Genomic DNA, 24,053 nt, shown 5'->3' on the forward strand with positions numbered 1-24,053 from the left:
TTAACAAGGACCTATAGTAAGACGCAGCGCGTGCGCGAGCCATCCAGCGGCTGTAAAGCGCTTAGAGGGCGGGATAACGACCTGCCTTGTGCTTTCCGGCTGTCGTGGGAGAGGCATCTGGGCTCGGACAGGGGCCGCCATGGGGAAGGTGAATGTGGCCAAGTTGCGTTACATGAGCCGAGATGACTTCAGGGTCTTGACCGCGGTAAGAAATCCACCGTTCCTATTCTCCCTTGCCCCTTACCACTGTGTGACCTCTTCCTGTTCCTGCAAGTTTTCTGGGATCTGAGGAGGCACGCTCTGGGACCCAGGACGTGGTAGAAGCTGGGAATGGAGAAGAGAGCATCAGAGAGTTGAATTTTTTAAAAGGTTTTGTTTGGGACCTTACCTTCCCCCAGATAGAGCAAAGGTCCCGTCTTCTAATAATTTTCTTCTTTTCGGCTGCTATTCGCCTAGCGCGGAAAAGAAACGCTGGCATCTCTGTGGCCTGGAAACTTCTCTGAGCCTGAGCTTCCGACCAGCTGTGAAAGATTTAAGGCCCCCTCCTGAGATTTGATAATATTGACTTCCCTACTAACAGACTCAGTCGCATAGAAGTCTTTCTGATTCATTCAGTCAACACATATTTGTCGGGTTTTTAGTAGCAACATTAGGAGGTTCACTTATTCAAATAGACAAGTGGAGACAGACAGATCATCAAGTAAACGAATACGTAGGATAATGGATAAATGCTATGAAAATGATAAAGAATAATGGCATAGAAAGTATATGTATCTGGTGGAGAGGAGGGGCACGTCCTTGGTAGACAATGAATAAATATTCTCTAAATGAAAGAATGAATGGGGGAATAATGGGAGCTGTGTGAGAAGGAGACAGCCCAGTGAAGTCCTTGGAAAGAGTTGGAGGCAGAGGAAACAGAAGTAATAAGTGCAAAGGCCTTGAGACAGAAAAGTCTTTGAAGACAGGAAAGGCCAGTGTGGCTGGAGCAAAGTGAGACAGACACTAATGGTTGGAGATGTACCTGGAAAAGGTGAGAGATTATGTACTACAGAGCCTTGGAGGCTTGGTAAAGAGTGTGGGGGTAACCACTGAATATTTTTGATCAGGGGAGTAATAAAATCTGGTTTTATGGCCTTAGTCTTATGGCACAGAAATTAATACATAGATCGAGACATTTGTACAGTGAAGCAGTACATTTATTTAGGAGCCGTTATCTTTTGGTAAGGAGTGAACCCCATGATAAGGACTACCTATATTGTGTAATTATGTAACAGGATATGCGATGTGAGTCACACCGGTTCTTGTATTATGTTAAGGCTTCAAGTGTTGGCTTTTTAAAATTAATCTTAAATAGCACTTAAGGATTAAACTATCAAGTGCAAAATCAGTGTGAAATTTGGAAGACAATATTTACTTTGTCTCTCATGTAGATTCTTCTAATCAGCTGGACTTTCTCTATGAAAACTTATCAGTTCTGAAAGATACCTTCCTTTCCTGCTTCCTCAGCACACTCATTCCTTAATGACTCTGACAGAAGTAGGGGTCAAAAGTAAGAGTGTTAGAGGATAGGGGAGGCAGAGATAAAGCATGGAAAATAAGTTAAATTTAAAAGTTAAGGTTTTGGTGAGACATCAAAATGATGCCAGATTTATCTTCCAAAACAGTGGCACTGCAATATTTAAATTACTTGTAAAGCTCACCAAGAAATGACTTAGTCATTAAATATGACATTCTAGTCTCAGTTGAATCTTACCAGTGTTGGTACCCTTTCTTGGGCCTCTCTTCCCTTTTACTTCTTTGACTCTTTCTATATCAATAATCATTGTTTGACTAGTGGCCCTTAGCTTTCAATATGAACTTGCCCCACAATTCTGCTCCCAAACATTCCTTTTCTTCCATTATCTCTTGCTCAGTGATTGCATCCACTTCATATCTTCAACCCTCACTTCTATAAAATAATTGACAATTTTTCCTTCTAATTATAACTTCATTCCTAAATATAGGCCCCTTTCCAATTTTCTTTCTTTTTTTTCTTTCTTTCCTTCTTTCCCTTCCGCCTTTCCTCCCTCCCTGCCTCCCTCCCTTCCTTCCTTTTCTTTCTTTCTTAGACGGAGTCTCACTCTGTCACCAGGCTGGAGTGCAGTGGCACCATTTCAGATCACTGCAACCTTCACCTTCCAGATTCAAGCGATTCTCCTGCCTCAGCCTCCCGAGTAGCTGGGACTACAGGCGCACACCACCACGCCCAGCTAATTTTTGTATTTTTAGTGGAGATAGGGTTTCACCATGTTGGCCAGGATGGTCTCAATCTCTTGACCTCATGATCCACCCACCTTGACCTCCCAAAGTGCTGGGATTACAGGCATGAGCCACTGCACCTGGCCGCCAATTTTCCTTTAAACATTTTTATTTGACTCTTAGTGCTCAGACCAAATTCAATTTTTTCTACCCCCTTTCTCTTTTCCTAAGCTCTATTAAAAAAAAAAAAATATATATATATATATATATATATATATATAGATATAGATATATATATATAAAATCTTAAAACTTGCTTTTCCTCTTCACTTCCAGTTGTGGCTTTGCATTCCCTTTACCCTTCCACATTTAATTGCCAAGCTCTCCCATAATACTTCCTAGACATCTTTAATTCCTTCCTTCCAGTACCACTACCACTTACCCTGTTCTGGGTGCTCTTTCCTCTGCGCTGGACTTCTGTCTTAGTTCTCCAGAGTACTCCCTCAGATTTTGCCATCTGTAAGCCAATTTGCATATTCCTGGTAGATTAATGTCCTTAAAATAACCTTGTTCATGTGTCTCCCATGCCTAAACATCTTCAAGAGTTTCCTGCTTTCATCAGGATAAAATATAAAATTCTTTGGTCTACATTTTAATGCCTTCTCTATCCTAGAAGTATCTTCCAGCCATGTTTGCATGAACTCTATATGCTATCCCATCTGAGCTGCCACTGTACTCAGCTATTCTCTGTGGGTAGTACTTTCTTGCATATGTGCCATTTTCAAATCTTTTTCTTTCACTGATATCCCCTTGTCTGTTTTCTCTGTATGCCCACATCTTTTAAAAGTCAGTCTCTAGTTTTGCATCTTCTTTGGAACTGATCCCTCAGCTAGAAGTATTATTCTGCCCTGAGCTACCTTTTTAAGCAGTTATCACTTCTTACCTTCTAATAAACTTAGATGTATACCATTTTTAAAAATCTTCATCATGAGATAAAAATTCCTCAGAGATAAAAAGCACATATATATATAAAATACTTTAAGTTCTGGGGTAAATGTGCAGAACGTGCCGGTTTGTTACACAGGTACACATGTGCCATAGTGGTTTGCTGCACCCATCAACCCATCATCTACATTAGGTATTTCTTCTAATGCTATCCCTCCCCTAGTCCCCAGCCCCCTGACAGGCCCCAGTGTGTGATGTTGCCTTGCTGTGTCCATGTGTTCTTCTTATTGTTCAGCTCCTACTTATGAGTGAGAACATGCGGTGTTTGGTTTTCTGTTCTTGTGTGTGTTTGCTGAGAATGATGGTTTCCAGTTTCATGTCCCTGCAAAGAACATGAACTCACCCTTTTTTATGGCTGCATAAAAAAGGATGCATTCCATGGTGTATATGTGCCACATTTTCTTTATCCAGTCTATTATTCATATATATCTATATCTATATCCTCTACAATGCCTACATTTAGTACTTTCTCATTAAATACCTGCTTAATAAATATCTGGCACATCTGTAGTTTTTAAAGACCAATGTTTAAGTGTCATCAAGTATTTTAGCATTTACCAAATGTCATCAGTATGTCTAGCACTCACAGTTCCTACTCTTGAAATGGAAAGACTATATATATATCAGTGATTAGATTTCAAATTGCAATTTAAAAATATTTTCAGAGACAGAAGTGATTATGTCTCAGAATTAGTTGGAGAACTGCATAGTCAGGAAAGTTTCAAGGAGAAGTTAATTTCTTCACAGGGTTTTGATAGACAAAGCTTTGATTATGATTATGTAATGATTCCTTTAATTTCAGGTTGAAATGGGCATGAAGAACCATGAAATTGTTCCCGGCAGTTTGATTGCTTCTATAGCCAGCCTTAAACATGGTGGCTGTAATAAAGTTTTAAGAGAATTAGTGAAACATAAACTCATAGCTTGGGAGCGTACCAAAAGTAAGTATTTTGAGGCACCGTTTGTGATTTTTCAGGTAATCGGTTGCCATCAGAGCAAGTGTTCCAAAAGTCAAGAAGTAGAAGTTGCCAGACCAGTAAATATTAAACAAAGAACTGACAAAACATACTTTGGCCATATCCTATTAGTCAAAACAATCACAGGGCACACCCAGATCAAAGGAGGTGGAGAAAGAGTAGTAGTAAGAATATGTAGGATACTGCAGAAGAGCATGTAGGTACTGCAGAAGAGCACATAGGTGCTGCAGAAGAGCATGTAGAGTACTGCAGAAAAGCATATAGGTGCTGCAGAAGAGCATGTAGAGTACTGAAGAAGAGCATGTAGACCACTGCAGAAGAGCTTGTAGGTACTGCAGAAGAGCACGTAGGTGCTATGGAAGAGCATGTAGAGTACTGCAGAAGAGCAGGTAGATACTACAGAGGGGCGTATAGACTATTGCAGAAGAGCATGTAGGTAGTGCAGAAGAGCCTATAAAATACTGCAGTAGAGCATGTAGGTACTACAGAAGAGCATGTAGAGTACTGCAGAAGAGCATGTAGGTACTACAGAAGAGCATGAAGAGCATGTAAGTACTACAGAAGAGCATGAAGAGCATGTAGGTACTACAGAAGAGCATGAAGAGCATGTAGGTACTGCAGAAGAGCATGTAGGATAGATATATTGTGGCTACCATCTTTGGAAAATACAATCAGCAGTCATACCCTGGATCATTACTTCTGAAACCATCTGTGGTGAGGGATTAGTTTTTTCCAGCCTATCACATATCCTTCCTTTTATAAATTACAAAAGAAAAATTACTAGAAAAATGAAATGGATAATTGATATACAAAAACAGACAAAAATTCTAGGTCAAATTGATTAAAAAAATTGAACTTAAATTCCTCCTTTTATCTTGTCACAAATACTTATAGACCTGTCTTTAGGTCACATTTTGATTATCAGTACATTGGAGAAGAAATGCAAATTATAGGAAGAAATTGGAAACTTGTGAGCCTGGGTAGTTTATCTTTTTCCAACGAAGACTTTCCATTGTTAAATATTTCTTATGACTTGAACTTACGTGACTTGGTTGTACAGTGTAACTGAAATATGGTCTTTCTCCTTTGATTTTGTCTAGCTGTCCAGGGCTATCGGTTGACAAATGCAGGATATGATTACCTAGCTTTGAAAACACTTTCTTCTAGGCAAGTAGTTGAGTCTGTTGGAAACCAGATGGGTGTTGGCAAAGAATCAGGTAAGTGCTAATAGTGCTGTGCAAAGTATTTTCTTTGCTTTAGTTTATGTTTTTCCTTCAGAAAGCATTCCTCTTTTAATTTTCCCTTTTCTCTAACTAAACAGTAAATCGGAAAGTTGATTGGAAGCAATAAAAATCAGAAAGTGCCCTTAATTAGTAGGTTACTATTTTTTCTCTGAAAGTCTATCACTGAAAGTTCATTTATGCCAGGAATTAATTTTATTCTGATAACTCCCAAGGCATCTCATGATTTATGTGCAAATATACCAAAATCCAAAATTCAAAACACTTCTGGTCTGAAGGTTTTGGATAAGGAGGGATACTCAACCTTTATTAGGAAAAATGACATTTTTGAAATAAAATCAGAGAAAGTTAGAATTGTTTTAACTGATTGGAATACACTTGTAATAATGGTTGTTTTTGAAATTTTGCCTCTAGATATTTACATTGTTGCAAATGAAGAAGGACAACAATTTGCATTAAAGCTTCACAGACTAGGAAGAACCTCCTTTCGAAATCTGAAAAACAAACGTGATTATCATAAACATAGGCATAATGTGTCTTGGCTTTATTTATCTCGTCTCTCTGCCATGAAGGAATTTGCCTATATGAAGGTATTTATTTTATAGTCATGCATTTTTTAGCCAAATAATACATGTGTCTCAAAGGCCTTAATGACAAGTGTGATTCTGTTGTCCCCACATCTCTCTAACCTTAGACTCAATTCCTATAGGCAGACTCAGTCCTAAATAACTGTTGATTATTCGGGCTCTTTTCCCTTCTATGTTAAGGTATTTTAAATAGTTATGAATGCATAAGGGCAACACATTCTATAATGCTGACAAGATGGAAGAGCCAAAAATAATTAATGATGCTGTTACCTCACAAATATGTGTGTGTGGATGTATATATATCTATTCAATGTATATAGCTATACATATGTCTGTTTCTAATTGAAAACACCAGGTAATTATCATCTGTAGAAACCTCAGTGTCTCAGATAAGTTGGCTAGTTTTTTGTTTCACATAAAGGAACAAACATCATTTATAGATTTATATGTATATTAAAAATGGTAAAAATTGGCTGGGCACAGTGGTTCATGCCTATAATACCAGCACTTTGGGAAGCCGAGGTGGGTGCATTACTTGAGGTAAGGAGCCCAGCCTGGCCAACAAGGTGAAACCCCATCCCTACTAAAAATACAAGAATTAGCCAGGCATGGTGGTGGGCACCTGTAATCCCAGCTACTTGGGAGATTGAGGCAGGAAAATCACTTGAACCCAGGAGGCAGAGGTTGCAGTGAGTGAAGATCGTGCCACTGCACTTAAGCCTGGCTGACAGAGCAAGACTCTGTCTCAAAAAACAAAAAAGGTAAAAATCTTTCCTCTGTTTTTTTGTTTTTGTTTTTTTTTTTGAGACGGAGTCTCGCTCTGTCGCCCAGGCTGGAGTGCAGTGGCCGGATCTCAGCTCACTGCAAGCTCCGCCTCCCAGGTCTACGCCATTCTCCTGCCTCAGCCTCCCGAGTAGCTGGGACTACAGGCGCTCGCCACCTCGCCCGGCTAGTTTTTTGTATTTTTTTGGTAGAGACGGGGTTTCACCGTGTTAGCCAGGCTGGTCTCAATCTCCTGACCTCGTGATCCGCCCGTCTCGGCCTCCCAAAGTGCTGGGATTACAGGCGTGAGCCACTGCGCCCGGCCAAAATCTTTCGTTTTTAAGAGGTAAGGATGAAGAGAAGTGAGTTAAAGGGTACAAACATACAATTAGAAGGAATACATTCAATGTTTGATAGCAGGGTAGGGTGACCATAGTAAACAAAATGTATTGTACTCAGGAGATGAACACACTAAATACCCTGACTTGATCACTACTCATATATACTTAACAAAATGTTGTATGTACCTCATACAGTTATACAAATAGAAAACAAATACTTAACCTGGCAGATGAAATGCCAAACTCTCAAAGATGGTTTTCTCAGGGTTAGGCCTATTCCTTGCATTTCAGGTGTGCTGACCCCTGCAGTTACCCCAAATATTGGAACTTGACTGCACGTTTTGGGGTACTGGTGGACTACATTTGTACTCTCCCCTGACATTTAAAAAAAAAAAGCCTTTATTTTTAACTTTTTGCCTTCAAAATTAAGTTCAGCATAGGTTTGTTAAATATAATAATATCCAAATTAAATATATTCAACAATAACTAAGTTAAACAAAAGGTAATATTGTGTTTTTATTATTCTACCAGTATGATTTGTCGTAGTTTATCTTCATTTTTCAAAAAAATTTGAAGATTGCTACAGTGTGTGAACACACTGTACCTTGAGGATTCAGCTTGTTCTTTGAGTGGGTTGTATACTTACATTTTCATTAATCATGGGAGATTTCTTAAGGCAGTATAAATTAGTATTACTGATACCATACATGTTAATGTATTTCTTGTTTTATACTAATAGCTTGTATCTTGTAATATTCAGTCAGTAAATGAGCAGCTTGGTAGGGATCATTTACACATTTTCCCAAAACTGTAGTAGGTGTTTTTCAGGATACTTATATTGAAGGTATAGGAATGGAATCTGGTTGCACATAAATGTACACCTTAAATATGTTGATTTTTCATAAGAGAGGAACAATACGATAAAGATTGGGCTATAGCATGAGTTCTAGGTGATAGCACAAGTTCTGGACAAATATTCACAATCTTTGAATTTATCACATGCTATTGATCTGCCAAGGTATGCTCAAAATGGTCTACACTGAAAAAAAGTATGTAAAAACAAAGCAAAGAAAAATATCTGGGAAGTGGAAAGTTGTTTGGTTCTTGTTCACAGAAGGTAAGTGATAGGCAACCTTTTGAAATTAATTGCTGGGGTTTAGTGTAGGGTGAAGGAGTGGATGCCAAAGAAATAACCAGTACAATCTGTGTCTTAAAGTTGAGAAGATAACACAAACACATATGAAACAGAATCTTTTATTTATCTATTTATTTTTGAGACAAGGTCTCACTCTGTCTCCCAGGCTGGAGTGCAGTGACACGATCACAGCTCACTGCAGCCCTGACCTCCTAGGCTCAAGCTGTCCTCCCACCTTAGCCCCCCAGGTATTTGGGACCACAGGCATGTGCTACCATGCCTGCTTTTAGAGACAGGATCTTGCTGTGTTGCCCGGGCTGCTCTCAAACTCCTGGCCTCAAGAGATCCACCCACCTCAGCCTCCCAAAGTACTGGGGTTATAAGCATGAGCCACCACTGCAAGCCTAAGAACAATTTTTTTTTTAATTACATACTGAGTTTAGAGAAACTTCAGTAAGTGATAGAATAGTTGATGGAGGAGGTTTCAGGTAGTGAGTGGAGCTGAGTGGAGCCATAAAACTTGGGTATTATTTGACCCTAAAACAGTGCATTTTGGCAGAGAAGTGGTATGGACAATGACATGAATGTGTGTGAGCCCTATGTGTTTAGGTGACACTGAGGTAACTGTCCTGACTGCATTTGTTGGTGTGTACTGGAGAGAATATTGGGAGAATTAGGACTGTACAGGTGGATTTTCAAAACCAGGAAAAGTTGTTCAAACTGAAAAGAATATTTACAGCCAATATAAAATTATTTTTTGTTGTTGTTGAGACGGAGTCTTGCTCTGTCGCCCAGACTGGAGTGCAGTGGCATGATCTCAACTCACTGCAACCTCCGCCTCCCGGGTTCAAGCGATTCTCCTGCCTCAGCTTCCCAGGTAGCTGGGACTACAGGCATGTGCCACCATGCCTGGCTAATTTTTTTGTGTATTTTTAGTAGAGATGGGGTTTCACCATGCTGGCAGGCTGGTGTCGAACTCCTGACCTCAACTGATCCACCCACCTCAGCCTCCCAAAGTGCTGGGATTATAGACGTTGAGACACTGTGCCCGATCCAATGTATATATATTTTTAAATGGAGTATTAACATCAGCAGGTTGGTCTGGTATTAGTACATAGAATAGGTTAGGTATGATGGCAAAAGCTAGAACACCTGTGGAGTAATGAGGTATAAATAACAAATGCCTCCTTACAAGTATATGTTGGTGCAAAAGTAATTGCAGTTTTTGCCATTCCTAATACTAGCATTCTAAATGTCAAAGGGCATAAATCTGAGGTATTTTAAAGAAAGTAATAGCAGGGCTTTGTAAACAGTAAGATTGAAGACAATAAGCACAGGGGAAAAGATGTATGGAGAGTCTAACATTTGAATCAGACAACAACAGTGTATATGTTTTTCACATAATAGATTTATATTGCATATTGTGGTGGAGAAAAAGGTCGGTGCCCTATAAACCAAAATGGCTGATCTCTTAGAATGCCTCATTTCCTAATATGTCAGAAGATGAGTATCTCCTAAATTACAATTTGTTTCCAATTTGAATATTTTGAGCACATTTCAACGAATGTCAGAGACTTACAAAATACGAAAGGATATACCCCAAGAGACTGTAAGCTTCTTGGGGGCTTTTTAACACTAATTTTAGATTGTTTAGAAACTTTTTAACACTCATTTTTGTAACCCCAGCACACTGCATAACATTTTGTAAATGTTCATTTTTGGCAGAAAAGTGAATTCAAACTTTTGTTTAAAATTTGCTTTTTATGTATGGCTTATTCTGTGCAGTGAATAAATAAGCTATGCATAAATAACCATGTGTTAAGTATAATTTTATAAAGGATTGTGTGTTTTTCTGTGGAAAGGTATATATTTAATTGTTCTTTAAAGAGTAGTGACCTGTTCATTAGCTTACACCTGTTTTGCAATGTTTTAGGCATTGTATGAGAGGAAATTTCCAGTTCCGAAGCCAATTGATTACAATCGTCATGCAGTTGTCATGGAACTCATAAATGGTTATCCACTGTAAGTATTCATTATTCTTAAAGCCATGAATCCTGATAAATGAATTTAGGTTTCAGGGTTTTTAATAAAAGTTTTTTTAGTTAATGAAATACTACCTCTGGGAGGTTGAAAATTGATTTAAAGGAATAGACTCAAAGACAAATTAAAAACCCAGTTTCATTCTGACAATATGAGCTTTGTAATCTCTGTGATTCATTCATTCATTCCATATTAAGAGACTGTTAGGTGCCAGGCCCTTTTAGTCTCAATAGTGAACAAAACAAAATCCCTGCCCTCCTGGAATTTACATTCTGATGGAAGGAGATGTGCAATAAATAACTAAAGGAAATGTCTGTCAATTGTTAGTAAGTACTATGGATAAAAAAAAGCAGGGTTTAAGGGAGATAGGAAGTACTAACGGGACAAGAGACTACTGTTTTATGTAAGGTGGTCAAGAAAAGTCTCACTAGTAAGGTGAAACCTTACCAAATTTTGATTCAGATTAGCAGCTATTGGAGTGGGAGTATTTTGAGCGGAGAAGAGATGTGATCTCATCAATCAGTGATCTCAGTGTTTTCAGAGGGTCACTCTGCCTGCTGAATTAATAGACTCTGGGGAGACGAAGACATAATTTGAAGACAAGTCAGGAGGCCATTACAATAATCTAGGCAAGAAATGGTTGTAATTCTGATTACAGTGATAGTTGTGAAGGTGATGAAAAGCAGTCAGATTCTGAATGTGTTCTGCAGGTTGAACCAACATGATTTGGGATTGGATATGCATGTGAAGGAAGGAATGAGACTATGGTGACACCAAGGTTTTTGACCTGAGTAGCAAATTAACTGGAGGGAGAAAGCTACCATGTACAGAAAGAGGAAAGCTACAGGAAGAGCATTTTGGAGTTGGAGGATGGGACAGAATCAGAGATTCCATTTTGGACATGCTAAGTTTGAGATGCCTGGGAGTTAGAGAAGTCTACATTAAAATCAGTGTATATGTGGTATTTAAACCATTAATCTGGATGCGATCACCAAGAGTGAGTCTAAATAAGAGAAAATAAAAGGTCATAGGATTGACCTTTGAGGAACTCCAGAATTTAGAGGTCAAGGAAAAAGATGAAGTACAAATAGAAAAGACTAAGAATGTGTGATCTATGAGGAAGGAAGAAAACCTGGAGAGAATGGAACTAATTGTCAGACTTGTAAATCAGATACACCAGGTTGAAGATCCTGCATCAGTATATGATGAAGCTATGGAACTAATGGTCAAACTTGCAAATCATGGACTGATTCATGGAGATTTTAATGAATTTAATCTCATTTTGGATGAAAATGACCATATTATCACGATCGATTTTCCACAGATGGTTTCAACTTCTCATCCCAATGTTAAGCATTAAAAGTTAAGTGAAGAAATGTTCAAAGATGTCAACTGACAGACCACATATGATGAGGACTAAGAATGGACCTTTGGCTTTAGCAACATTGAAGTCATTGGTAGTCTCAACAAGGGCTATTGAAATGAGGTGGATGAAAGCCTGTTTGAAATGGTGTTAGAGAGTAGGAGGAAACAAATTGGAAAAGCACATGTAGACAAGTTTGGTTGTAAAGATCAAAGAAAGGTAGTAGTAGAAAAGAGATACAGAATTGAAGCAGAGTGTGGCTATTTTTTTTAATAGATGGGGGATATTATATCTGTGTGCTGATGGGAATGAGAAGAAAGCTGCTGGGGAGCCAGGGCATGGAAATAATATATGTGTTCACATGCATACATACTTTTGTTAAAATCATAAACGAATACAAATAACCTATATTCATGCTTAAAATACTTTCAGATGTCAGATACACCATGTTGAAGATCCTGCATCAGTATATGATGAAGCTATGGAACTAATTGTCAAACTTGCAAATCATGGGCTGATTCATGGAGATTTTAATGAATTTAATCTCATTTTGGATGAAAATGACCATATCACCATGATTGATTTTCCACAGATGGTTTCAACTTCTCATCCCAATGCTGAGTGGTACGTACATGCTATTTTTTTATTTTTATTATGATTTTCTTTTCTGGAGACGGAGTTTTGCTCTTGTTGCCCAAGCTGGAGTACAATGGCACGATCTTGGCTCACCGCAACTTCCGCCTCCCGGGTTCAAGCGATTCTCCTGCCTCAGCCTCCTGAGGACCTGGGATTACAGATAGGCGCCACCACACCTGTCTAATTTTTTGTATTTTTTTTTTTTAGTAGAGATGGGCTTTCTCCATGTTGGTCAGGCTGGTCTCGAACTCCCGACCTCAGGTGATCCGCCCGCCTTGGCCTCCCAAAGTGCTGGGATTACAGGCGTGAGTCACTGCGCCCAGCCTGTATGTGCTATTGTTAATTCTGGATGTGGATGTGTTTGTTTAGAATAGAATCATTTTTTCATAATTTTTCAATTTTGTGATACTATTAGGTATCACAATAAATAGTATTGTGATACTATTTAGGTCAGTCACTGGTTTGAAGTGGCTAGTGTTAACGTATAACCACTAGAGTTTTCCCCATAAGAATTTGAATTTCTTTGTTGTAAATTGACAGACTTCGAAAGTCAAATTTTCTTAGCCATGGAACCCTTTGTTCAGACTTTTAGATGGAAGCCCAACTGTTAAAACAGGTAAAAGTTGGGAGTGAAGTGGGGACCCCTAGAACTACTTTTGTCTTTCTCTTTTTCTTGCTCTTCCATGATTGCCTCCAAGAGAGATTCACCAAGCATAACTCAGCAATCTTGATGATCTGAATAAAAGTTGTGGTTTTGGACTGGACTCAGTTGTCAAACCAGTGATAATTATCTCTTGTCACTTTTAGCTTTTATTATTAGAAAAAAAATTCACATAAAACTTTATCTCTGACACAGAGCAGAATCACTATATACTGCAATAATCATATTCTTCACATTACTTACTTAAACCAAACCAAGTCCTGAAATAGGACCTTATCCTTTATTTGCTTGTGGTTCATGATTCAATTGAGTGTAACTAAGGATTTTTTTTTCTTTCTGTTCCAAGCTTTATGAGAAACTTCTTTTTCCTAAACTAACAACTAGTATCACTTACATAATATAATATATTAATTTTTGCAGAGTTTGAGCTTGAAGTAGTTTTGTTAAGTGAAGCTTGTCTTCATCCTGGTTTCCAGTAGAAAATGTCTGTACTTAATGCTACAGAAAGAAATGTCATTTGAAAATAAATTTTTAAAACGTTTTCAACAAAATAATACTAAAAGATTAATGCCTGGCACTTGGGTGATCAGTACTCTTTGGATGTTAACTAATCACCATTTTTATTAATAAGGAGTAACATAGTCACACAATAAAGGAACATCTAAGAGCCCCCAGAGTGTGACAGATGATGACATTCTAGGTTTAGGCTGCATCGTTCTATGGGGAGATGTTGTGATTTAATTTCAATTTTTTTGAACCAGTACTGGGGCCAAGGAGCTGTGCTAATTGCTAGAGATTGAGATATAAATAAGCCCTATATATGCTTTAGAAGATGTTACTGTCTCGTATGGAAATGTAAACGTATATAAAATAGTCTTTTTAAAATATATTAATATTTTTCCCGGAGTGCCCTGTGAGCAAAGAGGAGAGGCATTATCTTCCTGTTTCCAAACTCATCTTTCTCAAAGAGATAGTCAGTTCCTTGTTATCCTGTCCTTAATTCTCCCTTGTCTGGAAATCTTCTAGAGAATCGAATCTCTTTATGGTGATTAATCTGCTTTATGGTGTCCCATAAGGCAGCCTGATACTCAGAAATTATTCTACTTTTGGTCCAGATTAACATGTCGTCAGATTATTTTTATAAGCTGTAGCATGATTTATCCCTTTGGGTATTATTGCAAATCGGCCAATGGATAACAAAGAGCCGTAAACATAACTTGGTAGTCTCCAAACTTAACTATTTAATATTAATATCTTTTTATCTTCAGATCTTTCAGTTGGCTAGAGGTTCTAGTGAGTGTTGCTGATGGGAAGCATAGCCAGATTCAGGACGAGGAGAATAAGTGGAAACCTATCCCTAAACCATAGGCCCGTAGTCTTATTTCCTGGGGTTCACACTTATCTTTCCCTAGTGTATTTAACTATATACCAGTAACTATGAGAAAACCTTGACTTTCCTAACCGTAGGAACTGCATGGCATTGACAGCTTATATCCTTGAGATTTTCTTGGATTTTAGTTTTTCAAACACACTGGTAACTCATTTGTATCTTCTTTTCCTTTGTGTAACATCTTTTATCTCCTTTTGTAAGGAGCAGCAGTACCATTAACCAATAAGGATATTTTCATTGGCTAATAAGGAAAAAGGAGCATTAAAGGCTACATCATAAATGATTCTTGCTTTTGCAGGTATTTTGACAGAGATGTTAAATGCATTAGAGATTTCTTCATGAAACGTTTCAGCTACGAAAGTGAGCTTTTTCCAACCTTTAGGGATATCAGGTTTGTACTCCCCATTGCTTTACATAATAGTTTAAATATCTGGACTGTGTATTTCTAAAAATTAACATTTTCATCTAAAAAACTTTTCAAATTTTGACATATAGTCACTGTTAGATGTCATTGCTCTGTAGTACATAACTGAAACTTAAAACTTGAAAATACCTGCATTTGGTCCATTAAGGCACTGCTATTGAATTTTAGAAAGGGAACATATCTAGTTTCTTATAAACTCAATAACTTTTATTCTATTTTGGATGCTATGAGAGTAACTCATTCATAAGGAATCACACCAAACGTTCATTGAAATTTATGTTTTTTCCTTTATCGGGACCAGGAGGTATCTGTTTTTTTTTTTTTTTTTTTTTGAGAGGGAGTCTCGCTCTGTCGCCCAGGCTGGAGTGCAGTGGCCGGATCTCGGCTCACTGCAAGCTCCGCCTCCCGGGTTTATGTCATTTTCCTGCCTCAGCTTCCCGAGTAGCTGGGACTACAGGCGCCCGCCACCTCGCCTGGCTAGTTTTTTTTTTTTATTTTTTAGTAGAGACGGGGTTTCACCGTGTTAGCCAGGATGGCGTCGATCTCCTGACCTCGTGACCCTCCCGTCTCGGCCTCCCAAAGTGCTGGGATTGCAGGCTGGAGCCACCGCGCCCGGCCCCAGGAGGTATCTTTAATTGATTCTCAAGACATAATTATTATGTGCATTCTCAAAACTCAGTTTTCTCATATTTATTTTATACACTGAAGATATTTTCTGATCTGGGATGAGTCACATAATCTGAAGAAAATCGTTAGCCCCCTTTGAAAGTTAATTTACAAAGCTAATAAACATAAGCTGAGGTTTTTATAACCTTTTTATTGTTGTATTGTTGTTTTTCAGTTACTTTATTCTTAAAATTATAGCCAGCATATACCTTTCATATTTGTATACCTGTGTCATTTAAATACATTTTAGGAAAGGAAAAAATTATTTTTAACATATAAGCTATTGAACTCACTTGAATCATAATTTACCAGAGTAGTAGATAATTACTCCTCTTAGATAAACATTTTTTCTCTCTTTCAATGCTTGACAACTTTTTTTTTCTAGGAGGGAAGACACTCTTGATGTGGAGGTTTCTGCCAGTGGCTACACGAAGGAAATGCAGGCAGATGATGAACTGCTTCATCCATTAGGTCCAGATGATAAAAATATTGAAACAGAAGAGAGATCTGAATTCTCATTTTCAGATGGAGAAGTGGCAGAAGAAGCAGCGGTTTATAGGTCAGAAAATGAAAGTGAACAGAACTCTCTAGAAGAATCAGAGGGCTGCTATTGCAGATCATCTGGAGACCCTGAACAAATAAAGGAAGACAGTTTATCAAAAGAGAGTGCTGATGCACGGTGTTTTGAAATGACTGAATTCAATCAAGCTTTAGAAGAAATAAAAGGTCAGGTTGTTGAAAACAACTCTGTAACTGAATTTTCTGAGGAGAAAAGCAGAACTGAAAATTACAACGGGCAAGATGGTCAGAGAGTTCAAGGAGGAGTCCCTGCTGGCTCTGAGGAGTATGACGATGAATGCCCTCATCTAATTGCCTTGTCATTAAATAGAGAATTCAGGCCTTTCAGGTATAGACTTCAGTCAATTGCTTTTTAACTTGAGTCTTGAGACCGATACTTTCTTAGATTCTAGTAAATGAGCGTTTTTTCCAAATGATGTGGCAGAATTGTATTCTGCCGCCTTGATATATAAAATGAAAGCCAGATAATTTTTTGTTGTTAAAAATTCAAAATAGCTTCCTTTTCAGTTGACCTGATTCTAGGCAGCCTATTGACTAAATTTCAAGTAATTCTTCCCTAAAATACAAACTGATGGCTGGGCACAGTGGCTCATGCCTGTAATGTCAGCACTTTGGGAGGCCAAGGCAGGCACATCACCTCAGGTCAGGAGTTTGAGACCAGCCTGGACAACATGGCAAAACCCTGTCTCTACTAAAAATACAAAAATTAGCCGGGCATGGTAGCCTGTGCCTGTAATCCCAGCTACTTGGGAGACTGAGGTAGGAGAATCACTTGAACCCGGGAGGTGGAGGTTGCAGTAAGCCGAAGATTGCGCCACTGCACTCCATCCTGGGTGACAAGAGCGAAAAACTCTGTCTCAAAAAAAAAAAAAAAACAAACTGATGACTTTCAAATTATTATAGGTCTCTGGATACATTGATCAGGTTTTAGATGGATGAGTTATTCCTCACATATTTTCCTAATTACACATCTGATGTGTGTTTGAGTTATGTAAAGGCATGTAAATATTAAAACATGCAATAAATGTACTTTCTATAGAAACATCTGCAATGAATTTTCTCTAGTACCTTGAGCCTTCTGTCCTTTGTTCATGTGTAGTTAAAATTATGTAATGATACTATGTTTTCTTTTAAAAAAATTTTTTTTTTTGTAAATATTAATCAGGCTCAGCTTAGTTTAGGAGAAGTTCTAAAACTTAATTTTTGGATTTGGGATAGCTTATTCAGAATCAAACTGTAGTTTAATGAACTACTGGTTTTATTTATTTCAATATGGTAATATGACAATTAAAATTACTTCAGCAATGCATTTATTAAACATTTTTCAGTACATATTTGGGCTTATATCTTAAGCCTACCTTTATCTTTACAGTTTTATTCATGAAGCAAAACATAAGAATTTTGTTCCTTTTTCATATAGCTGTGTATCTGTGTCACAGGGCTACTGCCATTTAAATAATAAACTTAGAAAATTAAATCAGAAGCTTAAAAGGAAAAGAATCAGGGGTGACAGAGGCTCAGAATTTTGAGTGATTGTATTAGACTGGATTCTTCAAACAAACAGAAATGGAGATTTATTATAAGGAATTAGCCCATGAGGTTACGGAGGCTGAGAAGTCCCAGGATTTGTAGTCAACAAGCTGTAGACGCAGGAGAGCCCATCGTACAGTTCCAGTCCAAATCCAAAGGGCTGAGAGCCAGAAGAGCCAGTAGCGTAAGTTCCAGTCCACATCCAAAGAAAAGAGAGGATCTATGTCCCAGTTCAAAGACAGTTCTCTCTTACTCTGCCTTTTTGTTCTGATCAGGCCTTCAATGGATTGGATGAGGTCTACCCACACTGGGGAGGGCAATCTGCTATACTCAGTTTATGGATTCAGAAACACCCTCAAAGACACATCCAAGTTAATGTTTAAACAAATATCTGGCACCCTGAGGCCCAGTCAAGTTAACATGTAAAATTAACCATCACAGTGATAGAAGAAAACCTACATAGGATTAAATGGTCTTTTAAACTCAGAGTGGGAACAATAATTTTGTTCTCACTCTCTGGATACATGCTGGGCAAAACTTTCATTCAGAGTAAAAGCAAAACAGCAGATGTTGCTGAAAAATATTAACTGTTAGGAGTTATGAGTTTTTATACATTCCATGTATTGAAACTTTGAGCCATGTGAAAACATTCGTCTCTAGGTTGCAGATTTTCCTACCCTAGCGGAGCTGACTATCATGAGTACTGTCTGTTTCCATTATATCTTCTGTTGTTTGTGAAGGTGGAAAGAGTCTCAAAAATTTAGATAGGGAGAAACAGATTTATATAGTTCAGTGAAAGAAGAGGAGAGGATTATTAGAAAAGGGAAGATGAATTGTGGGGAGGTGATGAATTTCAATGGCTAAAGCATTCTACTGTTTTTAAATTTTGATAGTGACTAACAAAATGCTGGAAAATGAAAATTATATAGAAATTAACAGTAGGTAGTTTTATCTTCACAGAAATTTTAAGATATAATCTTTCTGAAGTATTTTATGTCTTCAATTTTGCTGCATGCAAAAAATAATATAATCAAATGGGATTCATTACATTATACAAATTAACTAGATACATTGCGGGTTTTTTAATTTTAGAGATGAAGAAAATATGGGAGCTATGAATCAGTATAGAACAAGAACTCTGAGTATCACTTCTTCAGGCAGTGTTGTAAGCTGTTCAACAATTCCTCCGGTAAGTAGTCATTCAACATGTACTGAATGTTTATTACATCACTACTATGATCTGATTGCCTTGTCTCATTAAACAAATAATGTATGCTTTTCAGGTCCAGATTTCTGTTGATTGCTTTTTGAATTAAGTCTTGAAACCAGTACTTTCTTGATTTTAATAAATGAATGTTTCTCAAAGGATGTGGCAGAGTTGTATCCTGCCACCGTCATGTGTAAAATGAAGGCCAAATGACTTTTTGTTGGTAAAACTCAAAATACTTCCTTTTTCAGTTGTCCTTCAGATTTTAGGCAGCCTGTTGATTACATTTCAAGTAATTTTTTCTTAGAATACAAACCAATGACTTTCAAAAAATTAACGTAGGTCACTTGATAAATTGATCAGGTTTGAGATGAATGAATCATTCTTCATATGAGCTGAAGATTAATGAGCTTGGTCACTGTGAGGATTACAAGGTGTATAAGACAGCCTCAGACGCTTGGACTTATATGTTAATGGTATAACATTTTTTGTTGTTGTTTGTTTTTTGTTTTTGTTTTTTTTGAGACGGAGTTTCGCTCTTGTCATCCAGGCTAGAATGCAGTGGCGTGATCTCAGCCCACTGCAACCTCTGCCTCCCGGGTTCAAGCAATTCTCCTGCCTCAGCCTCCTGAGTAGCTAGGATTACCGGTGCCTACCACCATGCCTGTCTAATTTTTGTATTTTTAGAAGAGATAGCATTTCACCATGTTGGCCAGGCTGATCTCAACCTCCTGACCTCAGGTGATCCGCCCACCTTGGCCTCCCAAAGTGCTGGGATTTCAGGCGTGAGCCACCATGCCAAGCCAATGGTATAAAATTATAAGTACAGATTTGGTCGGGCACCGTGGCTCAGACCTGTGATCCCAGCACTTTGGGAGGCCAAGGTGGGAGGATTGCTTGAGCCCCCAAGGGTTTCAGGCCAACCTGGGCAACATAGCAAGACTCCATCTACAAAAAATTTAAAAATGAGCCAGGTGTAGTGGTGTACACCTGTGTTCCCAGCCACTCAGGAGGCCGAGGCAGAAAAATCACTTGAGCCCAGGAGGTTGCAGCCACCGTGAACTGTGTTCCTGCCACTGCACTCCAACCTGGGCAACACAGCAAGACCCTGTCTCAAAAAAAAGAAGACCTTTGTTCCCAGCTTTGCAGCGTTTTGCAGCTATCTTCTTTTTTAGGAGACAAGTTGGATGATACAAGGTTATATACAGTTATTAAATGGCAGACTATAGTGTTTCAGAGAAAGAAAAGGTCATTGTAAACCCTATTTCACATTTCTTATTCATTTTGTAAGTCATATGCCATGCATGGTATATCTTAACTAATAAGTAATTTTAATTTATGATCAAAAGAGATATGAAGACTTTTCCTTGGGTGATTGCTACCATCAGGTCATTTCTACAGCTGAAACTGTGAAGGCATTCTTGGATATATTGAGCAATACTGAATGCTTTCAAAAATAATTTTCTATTACAAAACCTACTCTGAGAGCCTTTTAACCTAAAACGCAGAGGAACAAGCAGTTTTCATCTTGTTTTTCCCATCAGTTTTCATGATGGACCACTAGGTGGCACTATGGTAATTTTTAAAAAATTCTGCCTATACACTGTATTTTTTCTATGTAATCTGTATTTCTGTTTGGAATTTAATTTTTCCTATATAACAGTTTCTATATAGTGCTTTCGGAAAGTACTATATAGTGTTTGGAATCTTAAAAATTCATGCTCTCAGTATATAAATAGAAAAGGTATTAGCAGTGTACTATTTGAAATGGTTCATTATTAGTAATGCTAATTTATGAAATCTTTCCAGGAACTGGTGAAACAGAAGGTGAAACGTCAGTTGACAAAACAGCAAAAATCAGCTGTCAGACGTCGATTGCAGAAAGGAGAAGCAAATATATTTACCAAGCAACGTAGGGAAAACATGCAAAATATCAAATCAAGTATGGAAGCAGCTAGCTTTTGGGGAGAATAATATTTAGGATCTTGGATATGTTTAATATATTTTTAAAGTTACTGTAATTCCTTTTTGAGCCAAGGTTATCATATATTAATAAATAAATAAACTCTCTTTCATCTATAAATTTGGGTCATTCAGTATGTGTCTTGCAAAGAATAATTATCTGCCAAAGCAGTCCATTTTTTCAAAGTAATTTGGGTAACTAAAATAAATAACTTTATTAGAGATATTTGCATATTTTAAAAAATCTAAACATTTTTGTTGTTTTTGTTTGTTGAGGATTATATGATACAATGCACATAAAGCAATTAGAACAATGTTTAGCACATTATAAGCATTCAATAAAACATGTCTATTAGAATCATTATAATGATTCTGAAATTCCGCCAACAACTTGGTTGCATTTTATTTGGCAACTGGAGGAATTCACTGCCTTATTTTTCTTTAGAAGTAAAGATAAGCCTTTGGAAGTAAAGATAAACCAGTAATGTATAATTTGCTTAATTAATCGATTAATTAATAATCTGTTTTGTGCCACTTACATTGGTAATGTGGTCATGAGAATGTGCCACTTACATTGGTAATGTGGTCATGAGAATGGAAACTTACTTGAGATAGTCCACCACAATTTTTCCAGTTGGCAGCTTGTAAGCAGGCCTGAGTATCAGAAGAGTTAGGGGTGGGGGAAGGTGGAGTAGAATGAAGAATGAAATGTTCTTTCTCATATGCTTATTTAAGTGGGTCTGGAACATGTTCTCACCTCGATGTTAACAAATACCTAATTCAGGAAAGAAAATACATAGCCATGGTCCCTTCCTCAAGGACTTTATAATTCAGTGAGATGTAAAGATGAGTGCTTAAGTGTATGCACCTGATTATTGTCTCTTCATTGCCACATAAGTGGGAAAAGGGGATCACTTGCAGCAAAAAATGGCCATTAGATGGCAATATCACCCCACAGTCACCAAACAGGATTACTTGAATCCCTAATTATGTTCTACCAGAGGGAATATAGTACAGACTTTTCCAAGATTGATCAAGACAGCAGATTCCCTTTCACCTTTGCCAGATTAACTCTACTAGCTATTTGCAAGACCTGTCATTATCTAACAAATTGGTTTAAATATATGGAAGCTAGAAAATGCCAATTCCTGTTCCCTCGAAAATTAGACATTGAAATATTTAAATACCCCTGCTTTGCATTTTAGATATATCTTTGAATTCAGGTATTCATTTTGTATATATAATATCTCGACTTTTAAGCATTTTTATAATGTAAAGTTGAAAACAGCTTAATAGAACCACAGGATGTTTATTTTGGAATCATTTTCTTATATTCAGAGTGATGAAAGCAAATTGAGAATAAAGCCTTATCCTGCTCAGCATTACCTAATTGACTCAGTTGATTTTTGAGTATCTACTACATAAAAGGCCCATTGCTATTAAGAAACTCAAGACAAACATGATTTTTACCTCTAATAGCCTAACATTTCATGTGGGCCGAAGAATAAATTGTTCCAGTCAAAAATGGAGACCTTACCTCATTTGGGCAAAGATTGTTGCTAGCTATTGAAGATTTACTAATAAATGATCTATTAAGGAATTTAGTTTTTTCTGAATATGTTGTTTTGGTTGTTGAAACCTAAGGTATAATAGTTATTTTTTGAAGATATGTTTGGCTAGCCGTCAATTAGAAGTTAGAGTTTGTCCTAACAGATAAGCTATAACCCTCACATTTTAAAACATACATAATGAACAATGAACAAAAACAAATTTTAAATTTTACTAATGTGGCAAAGCTGTATATTGTGATTGTTAAAACACTGTTTTTGCCTAGGAGTTCCAGATTTAAATCCTGGTTCTACACTTCCCAAACCTCAGGTACCTTCTGTAGCCTCTCTAACCTGAATTTTTTTGTTTGTAACATAGGGACATTTAATAGTACCTACCTCAGAGTTGTGAAGACTAAATGAAGTACCACTTGTAAAGAGTTTATTACAGTGCCTGACATATACTGTATGGTTAGTACTGCTAAAATGACTTCTTCAGGTTACCAAAAGGAAAATTCCACAAACTGACCACCTTTCCTATTGTGAAGGTCACTGGTATTTCAACTATGATCCCTTGTTGTGTATTTATCCAGACTGAAAGATGTTTTTCTAGTAACCATCTTGCATAGTCTTAGTGTCCCCATTAAATAAACCTTTCCTACAAACTATGCGGTTTATATTTGTGCTAACCTTGTGGTATTGGTAGCCATTGGTCTGTTCTTTGGCACATAGCTGGCTATCTTTGAGCCTTTTCCAAAACCATAGATGTTTAATAGATACTAATCAGAGTTAGTGCAACTCAAGATAATCATTCTTTTAGCCAACTGCTTAGTAAATTTTCTGACAAAATACATAGCTGCCTAATTAAAAAACTCTGCCTGGTGCTGCCTCCCAGGTTGCTGCTTACAAAGGATAGAAGGATGAGTTATGTTAGGTTCTCAGAGCACTTTCTGAAGTGTAGGTTTATTTCACTGTCACAGATTCAGCACTCTTGGTGGGCTACAGTTCGCCATGCCCAGTCTTCTTTATCCCTCCTCAGAACATCTCCCTAGAAAGCATCAGGCCATATCTTAATTTGCCCTTGGTCTAGTTTATGAAGTACTAGAGCCATCTTATGCAACTGTGTAAGGAGGCTGGAGATTAAAGTTCAGAATAGCCATTACACAGTTGTGTAATAACCAGGAGTATAGAGATAACTCCAAAGCTACAATACTTTTATAGAAAACTTTGTCATTCACAAAAACTATGTTGTTACATTTTAAAGACTGTAAGTTTTACCTTAATATTGTAAATAATGACATTAAAAATATTAACATTTTGCAGTAGAGGCCGAACAAGATGACCAAACAGAAACCTCCACCAATCATCCTTCTCACAGGAACACCAAATTGAACAACAATCCATATAAAAAAACACTTTCATAAAAACCAAAAATCAGATGAGAGATCGCAGTACCTACTTTTAACTTAATATCACTGAAAGAGGCACTGAAGAGGGTAGGAAAAACAGTCTTGAATTGATGATGCCACCACTCCCCCATCCCTTGACAGCGGCCACGTGGTGTGGCAAGAGAATGTGTACTTGGGGGATGAAGAGTACAGTGATTGTGGGACTTTGCATTAAAACTCAGTGCTGCCCTGTCACAGCAGAAAGCAACACCAGGCAGAACTCAGTGCCCGTGGAGGGAGCATTTAGACCAGCCCCAGCCAGAGGGGAATTGCCTATCCCAGTGGTCAGAACTGGAATTTCGGCAAGACTTGCC

The 24,053-nt window shown here is 37.7% G+C and overlaps 1 protein-coding gene and 1 non-coding gene across 2 annotated transcripts; both read left to right on the plus strand.

Annotated features, from left to right (window-relative positions):
- Nucleotides 1-49: 49 nt before the first annotated feature.
- On the plus strand, nt 50-22,957 carry LOC105483979 (RIO kinase 2). Its single transcript, XM_011745082.3, has 10 exons — nt 50-205; nt 4,046-4,184; nt 5,321-5,437; nt 5,876-6,051; nt 10,220-10,308; nt 12,122-12,313; nt 14,675-14,767; nt 15,852-16,373; nt 18,668-18,764; nt 20,592-22,957. The coding sequence occupies exons 1-10, from the start codon at nt 140-142 to the stop codon at nt 20,754-20,756; spliced, it is 1,656 nt and encodes a 551-aa protein (XP_011743384.1). The 5' UTR covers nt 50-139; the 3' UTR covers nt 20,757-22,957.
- On the plus strand, nt 7,366-7,527 carry LOC112427164 (U1 spliceosomal RNA). Its single transcript, XR_003018639.1, has one exon. It is a non-coding gene; the product is annotated as a U1 spliceosomal RNA (small nuclear RNA).
- Nucleotides 22,958-24,053: the final 1,096 nt, after the last annotated feature.

Source organism: Macaca nemestrina, chromosome 6 (assembly GCF_043159975.1).
Source record: "Macaca nemestrina isolate mMacNem1 chromosome 6, mMacNem.hap1, whole genome shotgun sequence".
Taxonomy (NCBI): domain Eukaryota; kingdom Metazoa; phylum Chordata; class Mammalia; order Primates; family Cercopithecidae; genus Macaca; species Macaca nemestrina.

Bases quoted from the DNA above. Each gene is read 5' to 3' on its own strand.
- LOC105483979 (XM_011745082.3), top strand. From the start codon at position 140: ATGGGGAAGGTGAATGTGGCCAAGTTGCGTTACATGAGCCGAGATGAC. The intron at 6,052-10,219 runs GTATTTATTTTA...GCAATGTTTTAG, and splicing joins AGGAATTTGCCTATATGAAG to GCATTGTATGAGAGGAAATT. The intron at 14,768-15,851 runs GTTTGTACTCCC...TTTTTTTTCTAG, and splicing joins CCAACCTTTAGGGATATCAG to GAGGGAAGACACTCTTGATG.